Source organism: Propithecus coquereli, unplaced genomic scaffold (assembly GCF_000956105.1).
Source record: "Propithecus coquereli isolate 6110/MARCELLA unplaced genomic scaffold, Pcoq_1.0 Scaffold9, whole genome shotgun sequence".
Classification (NCBI taxonomy): domain Eukaryota; kingdom Metazoa; phylum Chordata; class Mammalia; order Primates; family Indriidae; genus Propithecus; species Propithecus coquereli.
The window spans coordinates 2,019,031-2,041,629 of NW_012155284.1; the positions used below are offsets into that span (position 1 = coordinate 2,019,031).

Consider the following 22,599-nt stretch of genomic DNA (forward strand, 5'->3'; position numbering starts at 1 on the left):
GGTTGGTGGTGGCTAGACATCCCACATCTCGCACACCCCCAAAGGTTTTGGAATTCCCACTTCTCTGTAGCCTCTTTCCTAAAATCATTGGCCCAGTTTCTAGTCACAACATCCTAAGAGCCAAGTTTTCAGTCCCAGAGTCACAAAGTAATATATGATGAATACAAACCACCTGTTTTCCTACCAATGAGGAATTTACTAGCTTCTTTCCAGCTTTTTCTTAGACTTCTAAATACCCCATAATTCCAAGAGACCAGCTTTTCCACAAGGGGCCTCAAACTGAGCTAGTTCCAGCCCTTGGGCAACTGAAATATAAGCGTAATATGTCACATAGGCCAGCTTCAATTTTATCTTAAAATGATCATTACAATTTAAATGCAGCGTTACAGACAGACAATACCTAAACAGGGAGGCTCTTCTCGGTTTGCAGAAGAGAGCGGAGCCATTAAGTTCCTTCCTATTGCTAAGCAACAGTTGTGTTAAAATCAAACTGCTCTCAGCTCTCAAAGAGCAGAAAAATGAATCTATTCAATTCAGGGCACTACAGGTGAAGGGAGAAGAGAAAGACTGTTTGGAGACCTTGAAATATAAGGTAGATTTAAGCTACATGTTAATTTCAGATATATTCTCTCCATTTCAAAATATTTGGTAGAATATGAGCCCAGGGTGCTCTTTTCCACAGGGAACAATCCAGACATGCTTCTCTTTCCAGAATGAAAATATGCTCCTTAAATCCAACTGGATGAAGAATAATTTGGGTGAAGGTTACTGGCTACCATGATCCCACCTGTATTGGTTACCTATTACTGCATAACAAATTTCCCTAAGGCTTAGAGACTTAAAACGACAAACATTTATTATCCCACAGTTTCTTTGGGACAAGAATTCAGGTCTTAGCTGGGTGGCCCTGGCTGAGGGTTACTCCAGATGTCCACCAGGCCTGCAGTCCTCTGGAGGCTGCACTGGGGCTGGAGGACCCGCTTCCAAACTGACTCACAGGGCTGCTGGCAGGAGACCTCCTTCCTGCTTTCTTGCCTTGTGGGACTCTCCTCGTGACACAGCAGCTGATTTTCCCCTGAGCAAGTGATCCAAGAGCCAGATTAACCAAGATGGAGGGTCTGTGGTTTTGATGACCCAGCCTCCAAAGACACCCATGGTCACTTCCATTTTATTTTATTCATTCAAGTTACAGAGTTCAGCCCACACTAAAGAGGGGGGAAATTAAGTTCCACTTCTTGAAGAAGAAGTATGAAAGAATTTTTTGGCATATTTTTAAAACCATCAGACCACCTGACAGAAATTTTCATGCCTCTTTCTAAACAAAATGGCGGCATTACTGGAAGCACGAGACCAAGTTCCAGCTCTGCCCTACATGTGCCAGGCAGAGGCTGGGATTGGTGACAGATCCTGTAGGCCCTTTCTTCGTTATTTTCTTAAACATCAAGTGCCCATCGGGCCAAGATAATAAAGTACTGGTGAATCCAAGCAGGGTGGGGTGGTGGTTAGAAGAGCCAGAGGACAGGATTCAAATCTGCCACTTTGTACCTACATGACCTTAGGTGATTCACTTAACTCTTTGTATCTCAATTTCCTCCACTAGAATGTGAGCATAATAATATCATAATAGTAAGTACTTCAGATATAAGCCAACATATGTAAAGCTTAGAACAGTGCTTCGTATATAGCCTATGGAAGTATAGAATGCTAAATTAATATTGTCATCGTTATGTTGATAAGTGCAATCACTCAATTTGCATACAGAAATGTCCAACTGGACAGCACAGGAAAGGAGTTTGCAAGATGTGGGTGAGACTTTGGGAGGTCCTCTGTAAAAGCTGCCCACAATTGCTATGTAGACACAGTCAATGGAAGAGGCTAATTGCATGTTATCAAGTTGCCTCCTCAGGTCTCCCCAGGACTTGTGAAGCTGGAGGCTACCAATGCCAGTAAGCGTGCAGCCCGTATCAGTCACATCTGCTGCACACAACAGGAACCTATAGTCTAAGGGGATAGTTTCCTGGCAGCTGAAAGGCCCCTTTCTCCCTTAACATAGACTTTAGAAGTTTTAAGGCTCAGTTTACCCTCTGTTGATTTCCACCACTAACCATATAAAAGCAGTATATTTCTAAAATTATGTTGAATATGATATTTAATCTTTGACTTGGTAGTTTGGAAAATGTTATAACTAGAAGCTTATTCCATTCTTTTAATTTATGGGGCTAATGAAATGTTACATAAGCAAAACGTTATCATGGATTATTTCTCCCCAAAGAAAATTCACTGAGAAGTTTCACTTTCCATTGCATATTGTTTTGTTTTGCTTTTCCACTGCATACTGTTGAGGCTGTCTACTATTTCTAACGTTCCGGAGTAATGATTCTCAGCTTTGTATAATAGTGACATGCCTATTGTTGTTTATTTGCCTTACTGTATTTATCATAAAGGTTCAAATAACCAAAAAGTCCAGGAAACCAGAATGCTTTTTAGTCTTATATAATGAAAGTTTTTGTTTTATGATTGTTCTTAATCATCATTAGATAGTGAGAGCCTTTCTGACTCATAAGAGATTATGTTCAGCATTCTTGCATTGTTAAAAGTATTTTATTGTACATTATTTTTTTGAAAATTTGTATTCTCTTCAGAAAAATCAGGAGTCCTATGTTTAGATATTTTTTTCTCTTCCTAATTGATCTCTCTCAGCCTAAGATTTTTCACCTTTAAAATAAAGGGACTTTTCTTCTATGAATACACTTTTCTCCATAGAAAAGTTCTACAGAACCAGGATATAATCCTAGAAATGCATCGAAGGGCACATCCTTCAATGGGACAGCAACTCCCTACAGGACCCAGTAGGATGCATTAGGACACTACTGGGCACTGACCAGGCTGCAAGAGGCAGGGCCAGCTTCATGGTGTGCAATCTGTGTCACACTGGGCCCTTGCTTAGAAGAGCCCATGCTCTGCTGTCACTGTCTTGAAATTCCTAATACTATTTTCAACAAGAAGACCTGCATTTTGATTTTGCACTGGGCCCTACAAACTATGTAGCCAGTCCCAGCAAGAGGACATATCTCCAGGAAATAGATGCGGAATTCCAAAAGGTGAGAACATACCAAGGACAAAATGCAGCACGATAGCAAAAGAGGACATGAATAAAAAATAAGGCAAGGGTGGGTTGCCCAAAAAGTGAAAACATAGTGAGGGCCCCATGGAGAAACATTACATGTAGCCAGCGTTTTGACCTTAAACTTCCAAATGCCATGACTAAAACAGGTTAGAGGGCCTATTTCCTGCTATCCCCTGACTAACTAGGAAATAGAGAATCGGATGCAGAAAGTGAGCATAGTGTTTTTAGGGTTGGCACATAGGACAGCAGTGATGCTTAGCCTTATGTCTGTTTTCACACCATTCACATGTGCGGCGCATTTCCATCAATAACATCTCTTCTTTGGAGTGCTCGCTTCTGGGAGGCTGCTCAGAATCCTCAGGGGGGCAGGTGTACTTTACGGAAGTCCCTGTTCTTATTCCCCAGGATGCAGTAGGCTGCATAAGGAGACTATTGGACTCTTGACCAGAGTGCAAGAGGCACCCACACTCCACTGGGAATCAATGCACTAAAACATCTACATGCTATTAAGTTTCTGATTTTAAAGCATAAAGTCAATGTGTAATCCCTGCCTGAAGTTTCAATTTTAGCTTGTAATGTAGACATTGGATAAGGCCCAGATTCTGTGCAGATAAGCTATTTAAACCGTGCTGAGTGTTCTCACTAATCCTGAAAGAGACTACAGACAGCAGAGTACATATGTGACACCAACTTGATTCACAGTATTCAATATCGTACTGCAAATTTAATCCATTCTCAATACAGAGATAAATGCTTCCTCTAACCAGATCATACCATTGCACTAAGGCCCTGGTTTCTGCAATCCTGTGAAAAATCACAGACCCCTCAATGCCAACTGCTGGCCAACTAAGAATCCACACACCGACTACTAATTTCTCATCCAGCTCATCTCTCTGGAGGTCCCAAACTGCTATATCTGTCACCTAGGGAAAGGCCAGGTGGATACAGAGGTGGAAAAAAGATAGAAAGAAATGAACATGCTGCAGACAAAGACAGGAGCGAGAGTCAATAACAAAATGAACTAATTCAGGTTTCCAAGCTCTTGCTGTTTTTGATGTTAATATGGGATTAGAGGTGATATCGGGGCAAAGAAAGCAGCAGTTCGGTGGCAGATAGATCTGAGACTCATTCTCAGTGACTATGAGAACGTGGGCAAGGGCCTTCACCACGCCAGGTCCCACACTTGCTTCAGAACCTATAAAGTGAGGAGACGAAGAAAGCAAGTCCCCACTGTGTCCCTTCCATAGTGGCGGGTAACAGTGAGGCATCCCTTAGGTCTTTGAAATAAGGTTACCCTCTGAAAGCAAAAGTGGTCAAGCACAGCGCACGAGAAGAGATCAACTTTCTGTCAAATAGCCCAGCCAAAGAAAAAGAAGATGAGCGGGGGTGGCACTGAAGAGATCCAGCAGCCACTGCCAATATTCAGGAGTGGCCCTGGAAATCTGAGCTCTATCAACCTACCACGCCAGCTGTAAGTGATTACAGTAAATCCGAGGTCACACACTGGTGGCTCACAGCCAAATATGGCCCACAGAACTATTTTGTTTGGCCTGGACAGTGCTTTTTAAAGAGTGTGAATTCACTTCCAATATTTAAAAACAGAAGATTTCACATAAATATACAGATTTCTGCCTTTTCTTAAAAAAAAAAAAAAAAAACAGAGAAAACACATCTGACAGCCCTAGTCCTGCAGTCCCCCCTGGCAGCAATCAGCAGGAGCTGAGCAGTGGCTGTCCCCTTTAAACGGGGCTTCAGCTCTCCATTCCAACTTAGGGTACTTGCCTGGCCCTGAACTGGATGAAACTGCAATGCAATCAAGCAGCGATTAAGCAATGTGAGGCACAATCAACTGTATTGTACCTTTGCTGAGGAGAGATGGTAATAGAGGAGAATGGTCTGCAGGGAGCCCAGGAAAGGGCAGTGCAAAGAAAGAGAACTTGGCAGTGTAGCACGGTCAGGGACGACAGTGCTCAGGCCATCTGGAGCAAGGATTTGGTCTGCTTGGAAGGCACAGCAAAGACACATCTGTGCTCTAGCGTGCTGCGTGGCATCTCTCCAGGAAGAGAATGCAAGGCCCACCTGCCTCGCTGCTTTGCAGGCTCAGAGCTGCACTCACACTAGTCAAAGATGTAGCTCTTCAGTTCCACAATTCTAATTCCAGGCAATAGGCAAGCATGTGAGTGTGTATGTATGTCTGTGTGTGTGTTTAAAAATAGTACTTGGAATTACTGTTAATTTAAATTTGTTTTGCCAAAGCTCTTTATTTTTCATTAACAATAGTGATAATAATATTTGTATTTAAAAATATAAATTAGATATATCCCATATCTTATCCCCAAAACTTCAACTAGCTATCTTTGGTGAAATAATTAAAAAAACAGTTTTTACATATTTTGAAAAAAACAATAGGAAATATATCTCAAACTAAGATACCCTCCAGTAGGAAAAAAACAAACACAAAGACATTCTGAATCTGTTGAAGAATGAGAGAAAACGGGTGAATGCAAAAAAAAAAAAATCCCTAGAAGTTTTTGTTCAGAAATTACCCAGTGACTCTAGACAACAAGGCTCATGAAGATACAGCTTATCTAGTTTCAAAGTTTGAATTCCAATAGGATGTATACAGGAAGATCTTTATGAGGTTATTTTGCTGGGTGCCTTTTGTGACCTGGTTGTATGTTGACATGACTATATTTATTACTGTAAAAAAAAAGAACACCAACTATATCAACACCATTGTAGAGTTCCCATGCCTACCAAAGACTTGAAAGGAAGCACTGGTAATTCAAAATATAGGCTTATAAAACTTAATGTTAGTTTTAGCCAGTGCAATAAAGCAAGAAAAGAAATAAAAAGCATACAGATTGGAAAGGAAGAAATAAAACTATCTTTATTCACAGATGAAATGATTCTATATGTAAAGAATCCTAAACAATCTACAAAAAAAACCCTAGTATAACTAATAAATTTAGCAAGGTTGTAGGAAATAAGACAGTGTAGAACAATCAGTTGTATTTCTATATATTATATTAAGCAACAAACTATCTAAAAATAAAAGTAAGTAAACAGAGCTATTCACAATAACACCCAAAAAGTCAAATACTTAGGAATAAATGTAATAAATCAAATGCAAGACTTACATGCTGAAAAATATAAAACATTGCTGCAATGACAGGAGATGAAAGTAAATGAAGAGACATTCCAAGTTCATGCATTGAAAGACGGAATATTGTTAAGATGTGCAGTTCTCCCCAATTTGACCTATAAAATCAATAGATTACGATAAAAATCCCACCATGTGAGACTGTGAGTTTCAGCTCTGACTTGTAAAGAACTTGGAAATTATCACATTCACCTAACACAAGAAAAAGCTGACTGACTGAAAATCAACAACTTTTCTTGGACACATCAGAAAATTAAGGTTGCTGGGCAAATAGCCATCCCCCAAAATCTGGAGAGAAAGGTATATCCAGGGAGACATAGCCAAGATCGGCTTACCTGGAGCGGAAGTCTCTGGAGCATAAGCCGGAAGCAACACTTGAATGGTCGTGTTGATCAACTGCTGGAGGCTGAATGTGGACCAGCCTGAGAGTGGGACACTCACACATTCACGGGCTTTGTCTCCAGGAACCACACCAGGCCCTCACAGTAAAGACCGGGGAAAGATTTCTTCACAGCTCTTGCAGGGAGAGGGGCAGAGTAACACTGTGAAATATGTCCAGAGCCTTCTCCACAATGAAGGCCCACTCTTCAGGGACATAGATTTTGCCCAAGCCTTACCCAGCTTGGGAAAGGGCATTTCTTCCACTCCCATCCCCTCTAGCCTCCCTGTCTTACCTTACATGGTCTATAGGGATCAGGGATGCAAGGAAATAAATTGGGAATGCCGCAGCCAGGGAAGTAGGGGACAGTGGTAAAAGAAGCCATCAATGGAGAAACATTTGTAAAGGCCACAGCTTCAAGACATGAATCCCTTCAAACACTGAGATTTCACGGAATGATACAGAATACTCTCCCTCCCTACCATGGCCCCACCCCACCAGCAGAGATCCAGTATGACAACAGTAGATTACCACAGAAAGAGCTGGAAGGCGTAGATTCTCCCTGTGGAGGCACTCCTAGGGAAGCCCACAGTCAAGAGGAGAAACAACCAGAAGCACACTGAAGGAATCTAAAGCCTCTGGTTCCTACAGCTACAGCAAACATCAAACTCAGCACCAATTCTAGCCAGATTAACACAGCTCTTCACACTTAAAGGCCTATTTATCTCAGCCTCTATTACCTGATACAACTTGTCCGGGGCTCAACAAAAACTTCCAAGGCATGCCAAAAGCCAGGAATAAATACAGTCTGAAAAGATTGTATGAGTTTGCTCAGGTTACCATAATCAAATACCACAGCCTGAATGGTTTAAACAAAACAAATGTATTTTCTCACAGTTCTGGAGAATAGAAGTTCAAGATCAAGGTGTCAGCAGGTTTGGTTTCTCCTCAGACATCTTTCTCTGGCTTGCAGATGGCCATCTTCTTTCCGTGTCTTCACATGGTCACCCCTCAGTCTAGATGTATGTCCTAATTTTCTCTTCATATCAGGCCTACCCATGTGAACTCACTTAACCTTAATGACATCTTTAAAGACCCTGTCTCCAAATACAGTCATATTCACAGGTAATGAAAGGATTTCAACATATGAATTTGGGGGAGACACAACTCAGCCCATAACAGAGACAAAGCAAATATCAGAACCAGGCTCAGGGCTGGGCGTGGTGGCTCACACCTGTAATCCTAGCACTTTGTGGGGAGGTGGAAGGATCACTTGAGGTCAGGAGTTTGAGACCAGTCTGAGCAAGAGCAAGACCCTGGGAAAAGGTCCCTTACCAGAACCTGACCATGTAATAGTACTGACTCCATTTTAAGTCCCCAGCATATTAAAGGAAAATTTTACTTGTTCAAGTTTAAAAAAAAAAAGAGCGAGACCCCCATCTCTACAAAAAATAGAAAAATTAGCTGGGCATGGTGGCATGTGCCTGTAGTCCTAGCTACTTGGGAGGCTGAGGCAAGAGGATCCCTTGAGCCCAGGAATTTGAGGTTGCAGTGAGCTATAATGACACCACTGCACTCTAGCCTGGGTGACAGAGCGAGACCCTGTCTCCAAAAAATAAAATAAAGAATCAGGCTCAGATATAAGCTTGGAATTATTAGGCAGGGAATTTTAAATAACTATGATTTCAGATGATCCTCAATTTACGATGGGGTTATGTCCTGAAAAGCCCATCGTAGGTTGTTTGAAAATATCATAAGTCAAAAATGCATTTAATACACCTAACCTACCAAACATGATAGCTTAGCCTAGCCTAACTTAAGCATGATCAGAACAATTAGGTTATAATAAAGTGCTGAATATCTCATGTAATTTATAGAACACTGTACTGAAAGTAAAAAAACAGAATGGTTGCATGTGTATTCAAAGTACAGTTTCTACTGAATGAGTTTTACTTTCACACCATTGTAAAGTCAAAAAATTGTAAGCTGAACCATCGTAAGTCAGGGACCATCTCAATACGTTAAGGGCTCTAATGGAAAAAGTAGACAACATACAAGAACAGATGGGCAATGTAAGCAGATAGATGGAAACGAAGAATCAAAGGGAAATGCTAGAGGCCGGGCGCGGTGGCTCAAGCCTGTAATCCTAGCTCTCTGGGAGGCCGAGGTGGGCGGATTGTTTGAGCTCAGGAGTTCGAAACCAGCCTGAGCAAGAGCGAAATTAATCGGCCAACTAAAAATATATACAAAAAAAAAAAAAATTAGCCGGGCATGGTGGCGCATGCCTGTGGTCCCAGCTACTCGGGAGGCTGAGGCAGTAGGATTGCTTGAGCCCAGGAGTTTGAGGTTGCTGTGAGCTAGGCTGACGCCACGGCACTCACTCTAGCCCGGGCGAAAAGGGAAATGCTAGAAATAAAAAACAGACACAGAAATGAAGAATGGCTTCACTGGATTCATCAGTAGATTCAACACAGCTGAGGGAAGAACAGTGCGCTTGAAGAAAGGTCAATAGAAGTTTCCAAACTGAAATGCAAACAGAAACAAGAAAGGGGAAAAAACCAACCCCAAACAGAAGACAACATACAAGAGCTGTGGGAAAATTTCAAAGGTATAACACACACATAATTAGAATACTGAGGACTAGAGTAGAAGAAATATTTGTAATAATAATGGCAAGAACTTTCCAAAATTAATAACAGATCCAGGAAATTCAGAGAACACCAAATGGAATAAATAATCAAAATAACCAAACTTAGGCATATCATTTTCAAACTGTAGCAAACCAAAGACTAATTTTTGAAAGAAGTTGGAGAAAATAAACACCTTACCAATAGAGGAACATGAATAAGAATGACAACATCCATCAGAAAACAGGCAAGCAAGAAGAGTGGAGTGAAATAGTTCAAGTGTTGAAAGAAAAAACCCACCAAGCTAGAATTCTATAGTCAGTGAAATTATCCTTCAAAAATGAAGGAGAAATAAAGACTTTCTCAGGCAAACAAAAGCTGGAGGAATTCATTGCTGGTAGACCTGCCCTGTAAGGAAGGATAAAAGAAGTTTTTCAGGCAGAGGGAAATGATAGAGATCAGAAAATTGAATCTATATATAAACAAAAGAAGAGCACCAGAGAAAGAATAAATGAAGATGAAATAAAATCTTTTATTTTTCTTATTTTTTAATTGATCTAAAAAATTACTGCTCGAGTAATAATAATAACAATGTATTGGGTGATTTTACCTTATAGCAAGTGAAATAAATGCCAGTAATAGCAGAAGGGAAGGATTGGGACTACTCTGTTACCAAATACCTACAGCACACTGGAAGCAGTATGGTGTTACTTGAACGTGGAGAAAGTGGAACTCTATCATACTGCTCATGGAAATACAAAATTGTATAGCCACTTTCAAAAACAGTTTGACAGTTCATTAAACAGTTAAACATAACTTATCATCCAACCCAGCAATTCCACTCCTAGGTATGTACTCAACAGAAATGAAAACAAACATCCACACAAAAACTCGTAGATGAATGTTGATAGCACCATTATTCATAGTAGCCCAAAAGTAGAAATAACCCAAATATCCACTAACCGGTGAATGGAAATAAAATGTGGAATATCCATACACCAGAATACTCTTCTGCAAAAAAAAGATCAAGTGACTGATACATGCTACAAAAATGGATGAACCTCAAAACATTATGCTACGTAAAAAAAGCCAGTCAAAAAAGGCCACATATTCTATGATTCCATTTATATTAAATGTCCAGAAGAGATAAATTTATAGAGACAGAAAAGAAATTAGCAGTTGCAAGGGGCTGGCGGAAGAGAAAAATAGCAGTGACTACTATTAGGTAAATGGTTTTTTGTGGAGGGTGATGGAAATGTTCTAAAATTTATTGTGAACGTTGTACAACTCTGGGGATATATGGATTTTAATCCATTGAACTGTAGACTTTAAATAGGTAAGTTCGTGATATGTGAATTATATCTCAATAAAGCTCTTATAAAAATGTAACTGGAGAAAAATTACTACAATGGTTCTATTACTTGAGATAAAAAGATTTTCTTTCTTTTTTTTTTTTGAGACCTAGTCTTGCGGGTTGCCCCAAGTAGAGTACAGTGTTGTCATCATAGCTCACTGCAACCTCAAACTCTTGGAATCACAATCCTCCTGCCTCAGCCTCCCAAGTAGCTGGGTGCACACCACCATGCCCAGCTAATTTTTCTATTTTTAGTAGAGATGGGGTCTCGCTCTTGCTCAGGCTGGTCTCGAACTCCTGAGCTCAAGCAATCCGCCTGCCTTGGCCTCCCAGAGTGCTAGGATTACAGGTGTGAGCCACTGGGCCCAGCCTAAAAAGATTTTCTAACATGATGCAGAACTCTAGGCGACCTTCCATATTTTAAATGATAAAGAAGAGTGAGAATTTAAATGTGCAACTTGAAACAACATCAATTATCCATACTATGCAAGAGCTATCAAAAGATAAAGGTTGAATTATATATAAGGTTTAGGAAGAGATAAAAATCTAGGTTTTTCTTCTGGATAGTAACAGGGAGCCACAGACTTTTAAACAGGGAAGGGAGCTCAGACATTAAACTAGTTCACTGGTTCTCAAACTTTTATGTATCAGCATCAACTAAAGAGCTTGTTAAAATATAAATGCTGGGCCCCATCCCCAGAGTTTCCCATTCAGTAGGCCTGGAATGTGGTCTAAGAATTTACATTTCTAACAAGTTTTCAGGCGATGCTGATGGTACAGGCCCAGGGATCACACTTTGAGAACCACTACACTATTTCAACTCCCACGCTTAAATCATGAAATCTCAGGCCCAGAGGGATTACATAAATTGCCCAACGTGACTCACGCAGGACTCAGTCTAGCTCTCCTCATAGCCAGCCCACCAGCCTTCCATGATTCTACACCTAAAACACTGAATACATACATTAATACTAGACTGTGGAATGCAATCAAGCCATAGTTACTAAACTGCCTGAGGGAGTGAGTGAGGATCACACAACTACTTCTACTGAATTAATCAAACAATCACAAATCCATCTATATCCAGATCTAATACGGAATTTGGAAACATCCAGATTTTCACCCTTAACTGACCTCAGTAAAATATTCACACACACATACACAAACACACACACACACACACTCCAGTATACACACCTCCATCTATGTGGTTCTTTCCACATTAGCATCACTTGGGGCACGTTAAACAATCCTGAATCCCAGGATATACCCCCAGACCAGTCGAGTCAGAATCTCTGGGTGTGAGAGCAGATATCGATATTTTTAAGAACTGGTCCAAACTTAACTCACATCAAGCTTAGATCTACTATTTACTATACAAGGCATGACTGGTTTTACAGAAGAGAAAACAGATTATGAATTATCTACTTTACAAGTACCAGGTTATCATCAATAAAGGATTCACTATTTCTCTAAGCAATTGCGCCAGTGCCATTAATTTTCCTGTAAGTGCCTCGACCATTCTTCTACTTTGTTAATTTACTGTGACTTGCACGGAACAGTAAAACATATAATCTGCTTACCAACAATCAAGAGTTGCTTACGGTACCTCCACTGCCATTATTTCTACTCCCATAAAAATAACCCACCTCTCACTTTCATACTTCATTTTAGATCATTTCATAAACTCTATTAATTAATCCTACAGCTTCAGATGTATAGCAAGCGCCATGATCTGCCTTGACATATTTATTCATTGAATTTGCATTTCTATTCACATCATAACTACATCCAAACCGCACGTGCAGATTCCCAGTATCATCAGCCATTTGAAATGCACACATTTTAATTTCTACTCTGTGCAGAGCTGTTAAATTTGAGCAGAGGCCTGCAAATACATTTCAACCAGTGTAGTGGCACACAAGAACACCATCAACTGTCCTTTGTCTCAATCTTCTACTATACAGCATTAAAGTCCCACTGCAGAAAGAGGGGGCTGAGCTGACATTGGGGAAGGAAATCAGAGTGGCGACATATATTAATACATTATTCTGCTCACCTGGTCAACTGTTCATTTTCAATGTATGGTGTTTTCTGCTGTTTTTCATTATACCATCTAACTTTGGACTAATTTAGAAGAAAGATGGCTAGTGACTGATTAACGATCACTGGTACTCTCACCTCCACTCCCCAACACACAAAACTTCCCATAGCTGTTGTGATTCCAAGAATTATCTGGATTGGATTCAAAAGCAGATTCATTAGGAAGGTTAAGCTTCAGGGCCTCTTAATTTGCATGGGCCTCTTCCAAAGCCCTGGGAGGTACCCTAAACGTTTATATTTGCAATTTTATATTTTTTTCCTTCAGGTGGGCCTCCCCAAATTGTATAAGCATCAGTCCCACAATTCTGCATCCATCTGTAACTGGGCCTAATGTAACTTGTAGATCGGTGATGGTACCTCTATTGGAGAGAAAGAAAAGCCTGCTTCTTTGGTTATGACTGCAACACAAAACCAATTCTTGTTAATGTCACAGTATGAAGCTTTACCAGTTTAGTTAGTGCTTGCATTCTTTTTTTTTTTTTTTAAAGATGCCAAGGGAGAGCGCAAATGCCCTCCCCCACTATCACAAATTATGCAGTCACGTTTCCCACATTTGGGGAATCTCAGGGGTCAGCACATCTGGAGTGCAAGGGATAAGCCTCGGCCTAGGAAAACCACCTTCGTGATCACGGTATCTCCCCTGCCAGGTAAGTGCAGTGCTTGCGTTCTGATTGGCAGCCAACATTTAGCGTGACCCTAGGCCTCAGGTCTAGGCATGTCTCAAGGACTTTCCAATCTCGAGTGTGAGGGAAAGTCTTATATCAGATCAAGACCAAGTCAACAAGGTTGATTTAGGAGCTGACCACATGCTCAGCTCCGGGCTCTGGGTATCCAAAAAAGTGGTACTAGGCACAAGAGAAACTCAGAAGCTGCTTGTTGACTTGAAGGGACTGATATCACTTTCCCAGGTCAGTCAGAAAAATGAGATCAAATCATTTTGCCATAGAAAAAATAAGAAAAAATAACAAAAACATCCAACAATTTAAAAATACCACAGCACTGTAAATGGATGGGCTGGTGTAGTTTTTTCTTTTTTGCACTGAATCTTCTTTATTATAAGTAGGAGGATTCAGTCTTTGGTTCATTAATTCATTCACTGATCATTTACTATGTGTACAATACTATTCTAGATATCAGGAATACTGCAGTATAGAAAATAGACAAAAATCCCCACCCTCATGGATCTTATATTCTATTGGAGAAATGGAAAATAAGCAAGACAAATTAGTAAAACATACAGTATATCAAACAGTGATAAGTGTTGAGGAAAAAAAATAAGGCAAGGTTAGAAAGTGTGTGTAGGAAGTTGAAATTAATCAGGAAACACAAGGGATCATAACACTTATGTGAAAAGATACATTCCTGTGTTGCCTGCCTTTGCCAGAAAAACACTATATACAAAGGGAGAAGTAACATTGGAAGCATTCACAGAAACATCATCATTAATTGACAGTTATAACCCAGAGTTGCCAGATTCCTGTGTATTTTGATGGCGATGGGGCTTGGGGGTAGGGCTGGGAGAGGACCAAAGCAGGAGGGAAACTGCAGAGGAACCTGAAACATGGAAACCCACTCCGCAGACCACATGGCTTGGCCAGGAGGTCCCCCTTCCTGTGTTGGGCCAGAATACAGCAGAGTTACACTTCCAGGTATGCTCATGCTGCAGCCAAACAAGCAGACAGGAAGCCTGCAGAGACTGATGAAAGTATGAGGTGTTTACTTGTCTAACAACATTCCCTCCTGCTTGCCTTCCTAACTCATCAGGTTCTAGGGTGCATTCAGGTTGGCAATTCCCAATTCATAGAAAAGACACAAAGTCTGTTTTGAGAGTTAACTCTTATCTAGCACTCCCTTTGAACACCTGTCCAGCAGCTGGGTCTAGCCCTTCCCTGGGCAGCATCATGCTCTCCCTGGCCAGCCAGCGAATCCAGATCATCTTCCTCACACTTCCCTGTTTCTGCTCTGAGTCAACAAGGTTTATTTAGGAGCCTTCTGCTCTCTGCCCAGTTCTCCCAAGCAGGTGGAAGCCCCTACGGGGCCAGTTCCACTGAGTGGCTGAGCCCCAGGAATGCACTAGGCTCCACTCCCAAAGAGGCTCCCCTTGTTACTGCCACTAGCCACTGAAACTGACCCATGGGCAACTTGCTGCCTTTATAGCACTGTCCAATCCAATCCCTTATAGCCTTTACTTCTAAAATCAAATCATGTGGCTCCAGACTGCACACCAGGTACCATAACATAGTAAAAGAGCAGTCTGATCATCCAGGATTCAGGCTACCCTGCACCTAGCAACACTGGCTTTGGGCCATCAGCAAGTCCACGAAGCATAGCCAGAGACTGGCTCGCTGAAGACAGCTTTCCTCCTAGGGCCATTTCAGCTGCAGGGAAGAAGTAGAAAGAAAGGCAGCAGAAGCAGCGGGCATTCAGAAAAATGAGAAAGACTTGGTTCTTTTGGCTACTTTTTCCTTCTGGCCCAATGTGCATGGACAAGCCAAAGTCAGAAAGACATTTATTTCATAAAGTGCACTAGAATGGTTCAATCTCCACCACAACCTCAGGTGAAAAAACAGATCTTCCCTTACCCAGCCTCCAACAAATGGGAAAAGGGCTTGTCTTAAATGAATCCCAAAGTATTTCCCCTCAAAAACCACACTTAAATTAGGAAATGTGTGATGCTCTTGTACTTCACTTTTTCCAAAGACAGACTAGCTTGCGAGAATGGAAGACAGGAGATGTTAGCAAATCACAATTGCCAACTAACCCTGCCGAGAGCATAGCAAAGACTCCCTTATTTCTCCTCAAAAATGTTCATTATTATATTATGTAATCAACAATAGAAGTCAACTGGATTGACAAAACACCAATATTATGAGCATTATAGGCTATTTTGAGTTATGCTGATGGGACTTTTGAGGGAAGGGTTTAGGAATATTTGGGCAAAGAACACCCGATTTGCCTGACCACATCCAATAAAGTATGTATGGCAAAAAATGTTGAAGAAGTAGAATGAGGTCAATATGCAAAATTTTTATGTAGATGGGACATATAAGATAATATATATTATACTATATAATATATAAATTACTGTGGTAGTTCATGTTCATTATAGAACATATCTCTGTGTTTTTCAATTTAGAAAAAAATCATACAGATGATACCTACTAGTTAATATTGTGAATATAGGTTCGTAGGCTTTGGAAAAGGACTCCTTTGTAAAAAATGACTAGCTAACAAAATACACCATCTCTCATGGTGCTACAAATCATGATGACTGGAACTCATAGATTTAGTTTAGGTGAAGACAGCAACAACGCTATTTTAACCACTTACAGATTTATTTTAACATAATGTCCTCCTTGCACGTGAGAGAAAAGGAAAGAAATAACGAATATAGTTTTCATCTATTAAAATACTGTGTTTTTATTTTAAGTACTTCTTCTTTACCCTGAAAATTAACTGACAGCAACTCAGAAAGAATCATGGAGCTACTGGAAATGAATTATGAGTCAGCTAAAGCAATGGTTCCTCTCCTTCCTTCCCCCACTCCACAAGCTTCCCTCCCACCTTGTATATGCTTTTAGCATTGTACTCAATTAAAATGGAAACATGTTCTCAGTAATTCAGCTAAAAAGGTTGAATCACTCCGTAAAACAATGTGAGAGAAATAACATATCCTTCTCTGATGCAGAATTTCTCAGAAGCGTGACACACAGACCTTCGGTGAAATTCATCTGAAGGTGCTTATTGAATTATTTATTTCATTGATTTTTTTATTGTCTATATTTCCAGGGTACAACATGATGTTCTGATGTATCTATACATTGAGGAATGATTAAATCAAACTAAATAACACCTATCACCTCACACACTTATTCAGTTTTTGTGGTGAGAATATTTGAAAATCTATTTTCTTGGCAATTTCCAAGTATGCAGTACATTATTTTTAACCATAGTCACCAGGCTGTACTTAGATCTTCAGAACTTATTCCTCCCAACTGAAATTTTGTATCCTTTGACCAACATCTCCCCATTTCCCTCCCTCCCCACTAGCCTCTGGTAACCACCGTTCTATGCTCTACTTCCTTGAGTTTGACTTTTTAGAGTCCACATATAAGTGAGATCCTGCAGTATTTGTCTCTCTGTGTCTGGCTTATTTCACATAACATGTCTTCCAGGTTCATCCACGTTGTCGCAAATGACAGGATTTCTGAAGATGCTTATTTAAAAGACAGTGTCTCCCCAGAAATATTGACTCAGAATAGGAGCTTGGAATCCGCATCCTTAACAAGACACCCAGTGAATATATCATCAAGACACCAGCAGTCAAGGGCCACCAATTTCACATACATTGTCACGTATCTGTGCTTAGCTGCTCCCCCACTCACCTGGTGGACTCCCATGTCCTGCTGCAGCTGTGGCAATTGCAAAAGCGGAAGCCGGTGAAACAGAGCAGTGGGCATTGTCAGCCGTCTGTCCTGGTTATTTAAAAAGAAACGACATAGAAAGGTGAAGCAAATGGATAATATTCTGTAATGAAAATTCTCATTTTTATTCCAGCGCTGGATGAAGGATTGGGCTAAATGCCCTGTATCGTCCCTGTTAACAGGCAAATAACAAGATTGCACATCAGCAATCCCACTTTGAGTGTGTAACCAAGAGAAATGAATACAGACATCTGCACAAAAACGTGTACATGAGTATTCCTAGCAGGTAAAAAGTAGACACAACCAAATGTCCATCAACTGATGAACAGACAAACAAAAACATGCTATAAGCTGGATAAACCTGGAAAACATTATGCTAAGTGAAAGAAGCCGATCACAAAAGGTCACAATTGTATATGAAATGTCCAGAGTAGGAATCTACAGAGACAGAAAGTAGATGAGTGGTTGCCAGGGCTGTGGGAAGATAGGGATGGGGAGAGACTGCTGTTGGGTACAGGATTTCTTTTCAGGTGATGAAAATGTTCTGGAATTAAATAGTGGTTACGGCTGCCTGACCTTGTGAGTACATTAAAACCACAGAACTCTACACTTTAAAAGGCTGAATTTTATGTGAACTATATTTCAATATAAAAAAATATTTTTTTAAAAGATACTACATCATGTTACCAATAGAATTTCCTTCTCAAAGCACCTTTAAAAGTGGGGAGGGGTTAAGTGTGGCCCTTCTAAAGTTGAAAGGATGCACTGAGAACCTGGCAGTCCCTCTCTCTCTCGGGCTGTACTTTACACATGGTATTTGGCGATGTTGGCTTTCCTCACTCAGGCTTTTAGTGAAAACAGTTCACTGTGATTCTGACCAGAGGGGTTTTTATTAGTTTGCCCCTAAAGTTATACAGTCATGCTTCGAATAAAAAATAAATAAGGGAGAAAGCAAAGAGTGGCTTTAATGTGCCCATGAAAGCATAAAATAGCTCTATCTTCTTTTTCTGCAGTAACCTTATAACATTTTCAGAACAAGGCGGCAGGCAGACAGAAGAACAGGCAAAATTTCAGCTAGACAGGGAGAAAACACGTGATACTGCCCTCATTTAGATTCTCCATATTATCACAGATTTCAGCCTCCTTCGTATGTTTCTATGGCTCTATGATTTAGTCGTATCGGGGAAGAAACAAAGGACTTAGTCAATCCACAAACAGGATTTGGATTTCCAAATAATCCTTAATAATAATTAAAAATTTTATCTGTGAATATAAATATATGAAAAGAGAATATAAAGTAGAGCTCTAATAATAGTAACAAGGTGAATAGCATGTAGCACTTGCCATGGTAGAGTCTCACTTCCAAACTCTTCCAGGTTACAATGAACTCATGGGGATCTGTCCTAGTAGCAGTGGTCACGGAAGTTGCCAAGACCTGGATTTGTCATATGACAAGCCAGGAGAGTCCAGCTTAACACTTTAATTTGCCAGAAACACCCAAATGTCGGGGTGACCCATAATTGACCAGGAGCCTAAAAGCTCCCAGGGCTAATATCCATCAAGGCAACTCTGACAACAGCCTGACCCTGACCCTCTGAGTCGCTCTTAGATCTGATGGCAATGACAACTGCTTCCACCGAGCGGCTAAGGCCACAAATGACCATTTGGAGCCATGCGCTTTATCTTCTGCTAAAATATCTCACTTGCAGCATGAGTATAAGAGTCAAAAACACCTTTACATTTTACTTGGAGGGACTCTAGTTTCATAATTGTATAATTTTCTGTTCTAATTGGAAATAATTGGTTTGAGAAGAAAAAAGCAAACATTTCAAAACAACTGTTATTTTAATATATTTATTTGAGCAGTGGGGAAAATGGGGAGATTTTCAAAAGATTTCTGCATTTTCCTCTGCTTTTCCTCCAATAAGAGGACATTTGTTGTGTTCCAGAACAAACCACAGGGTAATGCTTTACAATTTTCATGACTATATGAGAAAAAACATACGCCAGTTTCTGCCACTAGCAATAATAATGACTGGAGTCCCATGCAAATGGACCTTGTGTTTTAATAAGACTGCCCCCTCAAATCGTGGTGTCCCAGATGACTCTATGTCTATAGACCGCACTGGGACTCATGGTACAGTATCAGAGTCTAGGAACAGTTCGGTAAAACTAGCACTGAGAGTCTTCCACTAGCCATCATCTAAAGACACATTACTCCACACAAAATGCAATGTAATAATGAGATGGAACAAATGCTAGTTCGACTGATGACATATTCTCTAACTGTTTATTTGTCCACTACTTGGTGCTACAGTAGCAACACAGTCGCCCCTTGGTATCCACAGGGTATTGGTTCCGGGAACTCTCTTGGATACCAAACTCCATGGATGCTTAAGTCCCTGATCTAAAATAGTGTAGTATTTGCATATAACCTACACACATCCTCCTGTATACTTTAAATTACCCGTGGATTACTTATAATAACTAATAAAATGTAAATGCTATGTAAATAGTCATTATACTATATCATTTAGGGAATAATGATAAGGAGGGGAAAGTCTGTACACATCAGTACGGATGCTTATTTCCTCCCGAATATTTTTGATGGGTGGTTGGTTGGATCCAAAGATACGGAACCACAGATGCGGAACTCACGGATACAGAGGGCCGACTGTATTTGCTTCCAATTCATTTTCATAACTGAGACTAAAAATATTTTGGCAATGAAACAGTAAGGCAAGGGAAAGTTTGAGAAACTAGAGGTCACTTTTCACTTCTGCATTTCTATGTCCCTCCGTGAGCTCTCACCTCCAGGCTGGCGGTAGCGGAGGTGCCGGGGCGTGGAGGGGGATCTGCAAGGTGAAAGTTCCGGGCCGTCCGCTGCGGGGGAGCTTTCCGCTCCTGCTCGCTCACCTGGTACAGACTCTAGGACTGCTGCTTGAAAACATCATGAATTTTAACAACCAGGCCATGAATTCAAGGGCTTCTTGTCAGTATCATGCATGGAAACACAAAAGTTCATTGCAGGTAATAAGCATTTCACATCAGTCTACATAATTTAAAGGGCTTGAACATAAAGTCAAGTGCCAACCACACTAAATCAATATACGGATCTTCTCTAACCCTGTCTTGCTTGCTCACTCTGGCTGAGCCTGGCTGGCCCCTTCTGTCCAATGCAACAGCAGATGTTAAAAAAATACAGAGGGTATGCAGTGGATCCCCCACCCTTCAGGATGTTTTTGCTTTCTTGGAATGGGGAAAGAGGAACTTTTTCAGATTACAAACCCAATTGGAATAAAAATCGGGACTTCACTAGTTCTTTGCCTGGGTTGTTCCCTTAAGCCAACTAAAGTTTGACTTTCTATCAATGTAGCCCCCACCCCACCCCCACCCCAGGAAGCTCTGGGGGCTCCTAGGAATCTAGAGCTGCATTGTCCAAAACAGCAGCACTAACCAAATGTGGCTATGTAAATTTATTTTAACTCAAGTTAAAATAATACTTCAGCTCCCCACTTGTACTAGCCACATTTTCAGTGCTCAGTAGCCAATATGGCTAGTGGTTACAGCACTGCACAGCACGGATATACAGCATTTCCATGCTCCCAGAAAATTCTACTGGGTATCTCTTGGCTAGAGCTACAGATCAGCAGGAAGGAAGTCGAAATTTTAAAAGTGAACTGCTGGAAGGTTTAAGATCATTTGAGCCTCTTTGCTGCAGCTAGCCCGAGAATAAAAGATACATCATTCTAGGGTCACACTTAGGCTATTACTAATGACGCTTCTATACCCCTCCCACTGACTTATTAAGCAGGTAAAATACAACTAAGTGTATGTTCTTTCGAGAAAAAAATATTACAAAAATTTAATAAATTTCCAGTAATCCTTCCATTTCTTTTTCCTTGGGCTTTTCATTAACTTCCACTCATAAAAACTTAGAGTCACCACTACTAATTTTACATTAATCCTGTCAGCAGAACTACTTCCCTTTGCCATTTCATTCAAGATTTCACTCAAACTTTACAAAATCTCTAATGACTTCATATAAAGCCATTTTTACACTTGCATGTGATTTACTCCCTTAGAAATATGACAATTTTGCTCTTCTGAAACACAAAGGGGCCAGTGAAGGGAAATGGTTAGAATCTTTCCCTGAATGACATAATTACAGTAAAACCGGCGATGATGCAAGATGCAGACAAAAAAAAAATCAGTGCTTAGCTGTTAGTTTTATTATTTTCTAAATAACTCCAAAATTCAGTAATGGAAGGCATCTGCTCTGTAAGAACAAGCAGAATATCAAATACGGGTCCTTGGTCTGATTCAACCATTCAGTCATCTGAGGAAAATGAGAAATTTGTTAGTCAGCGATTACACTGAACCCAAAAAAGCTCCCAGGGAGAGCTGGACAGGACCCGAAAGTCCTGAAAGAACAGGAAGGCGAAGAATGATGCTGTAAGCTAGCAGGCACCTCAAGAGAAGAAACCATGCCAGCACGGTGGAGTGGCAGGGAGGGGAAGCATTTCCTTCTGGCATGTTCACTTTCTATCAAGCTCCGTGCAGACAGCTTTGCCTGCAGGACGAGTGGGCAGATGCGGGCTCAAAACAAATGCTAAAACTGGGAGCACTTTCAGCCCACAGGCAGGCAATTTTCAAACTAAGAACACAGAAACAGACACCAGCGCTGTGGGCCGTGCAGCAACACTTAGGCGGCTAAGCTGCACAGCCGTGGCCCCTTTGGCTCTCCTTCCTTGCCTGCCGTTGCTTTGACTTTTGTTGAGACCCCATCACTGGGTGGAATCTGGATATCTGAGTCATGGTGATATTTGTGTTTTTCAGAAGCACGTGGGGTGGAAAAAGATAGGAACTGCCTGGTAATAAGAAAAAAGGTCACTAGCGAATGTTGGGTGGGCCTGAAACAGACTTGGAGATTGGGTTGGACAAAAATTAAATTGCATTCCTTTTTTCCCTAAGAAATTCATTGCCTCGCTCATTTTGAGGTTTATTTCCTATTTCTCTTCTTTCCCTTCACATCATTTAAAGTTCTCTTGCCAGAAAATATTGCAAAGCTGGCAATGTCATTGCAATGACAATAAAACTGGACAAAGGTCACTAGTATTTTTCAAAGTGCATGCCCTGAAACATCCAGCTGGAGAGCAGCGAGGGAGACCCGTGATGTCAGCAAGGACCTAAGAGGCAAAACTGATATCGTGCAATGAGATTGTGTGGGGTTGTATCCTAAGTGAAAAGCAGAAAATGTATAAACTCTTGGCATAGGATTCTCATTCAAGTTTGCCAACTGTTTAAGCATTAACATTATGGGGAGAACATGCAAACATCTTTCAAATTAAAAGATCAGCATCTCCCTTTTCTTTGTGAAGACTAGACAGCAGAGTTAATACAGAGGCACTCTTGGCCCCTA

At 40.7% G+C, this 22,599-nt stretch overlaps 1 protein-coding gene across 1 annotated transcript in view; it reads right to left on the reverse strand.

Moving 5' to 3' along the window:
- RASGRF2 (Ras protein-specific guanine nucleotide-releasing factor 2) overlaps positions 1–22,599 on the reverse strand; it is a 213,927-nt gene that overhangs the window by 62,127 nt on the left and 129,201 nt on the right. The window contains exons 16-17 of the mRNA XM_012664540.1: positions 19,989–20,114; positions 17,139–17,228 (exon numbers count right to left, since the gene is read on the reverse strand). Of these exons, the coding sequence (XP_012519994.1) occupies positions 17,139–17,228; positions 19,989–20,114 (216 nt within the window). The remainder of the gene's footprint in view (positions 1–17,138; positions 17,229–19,988; positions 20,115–22,599) is intronic.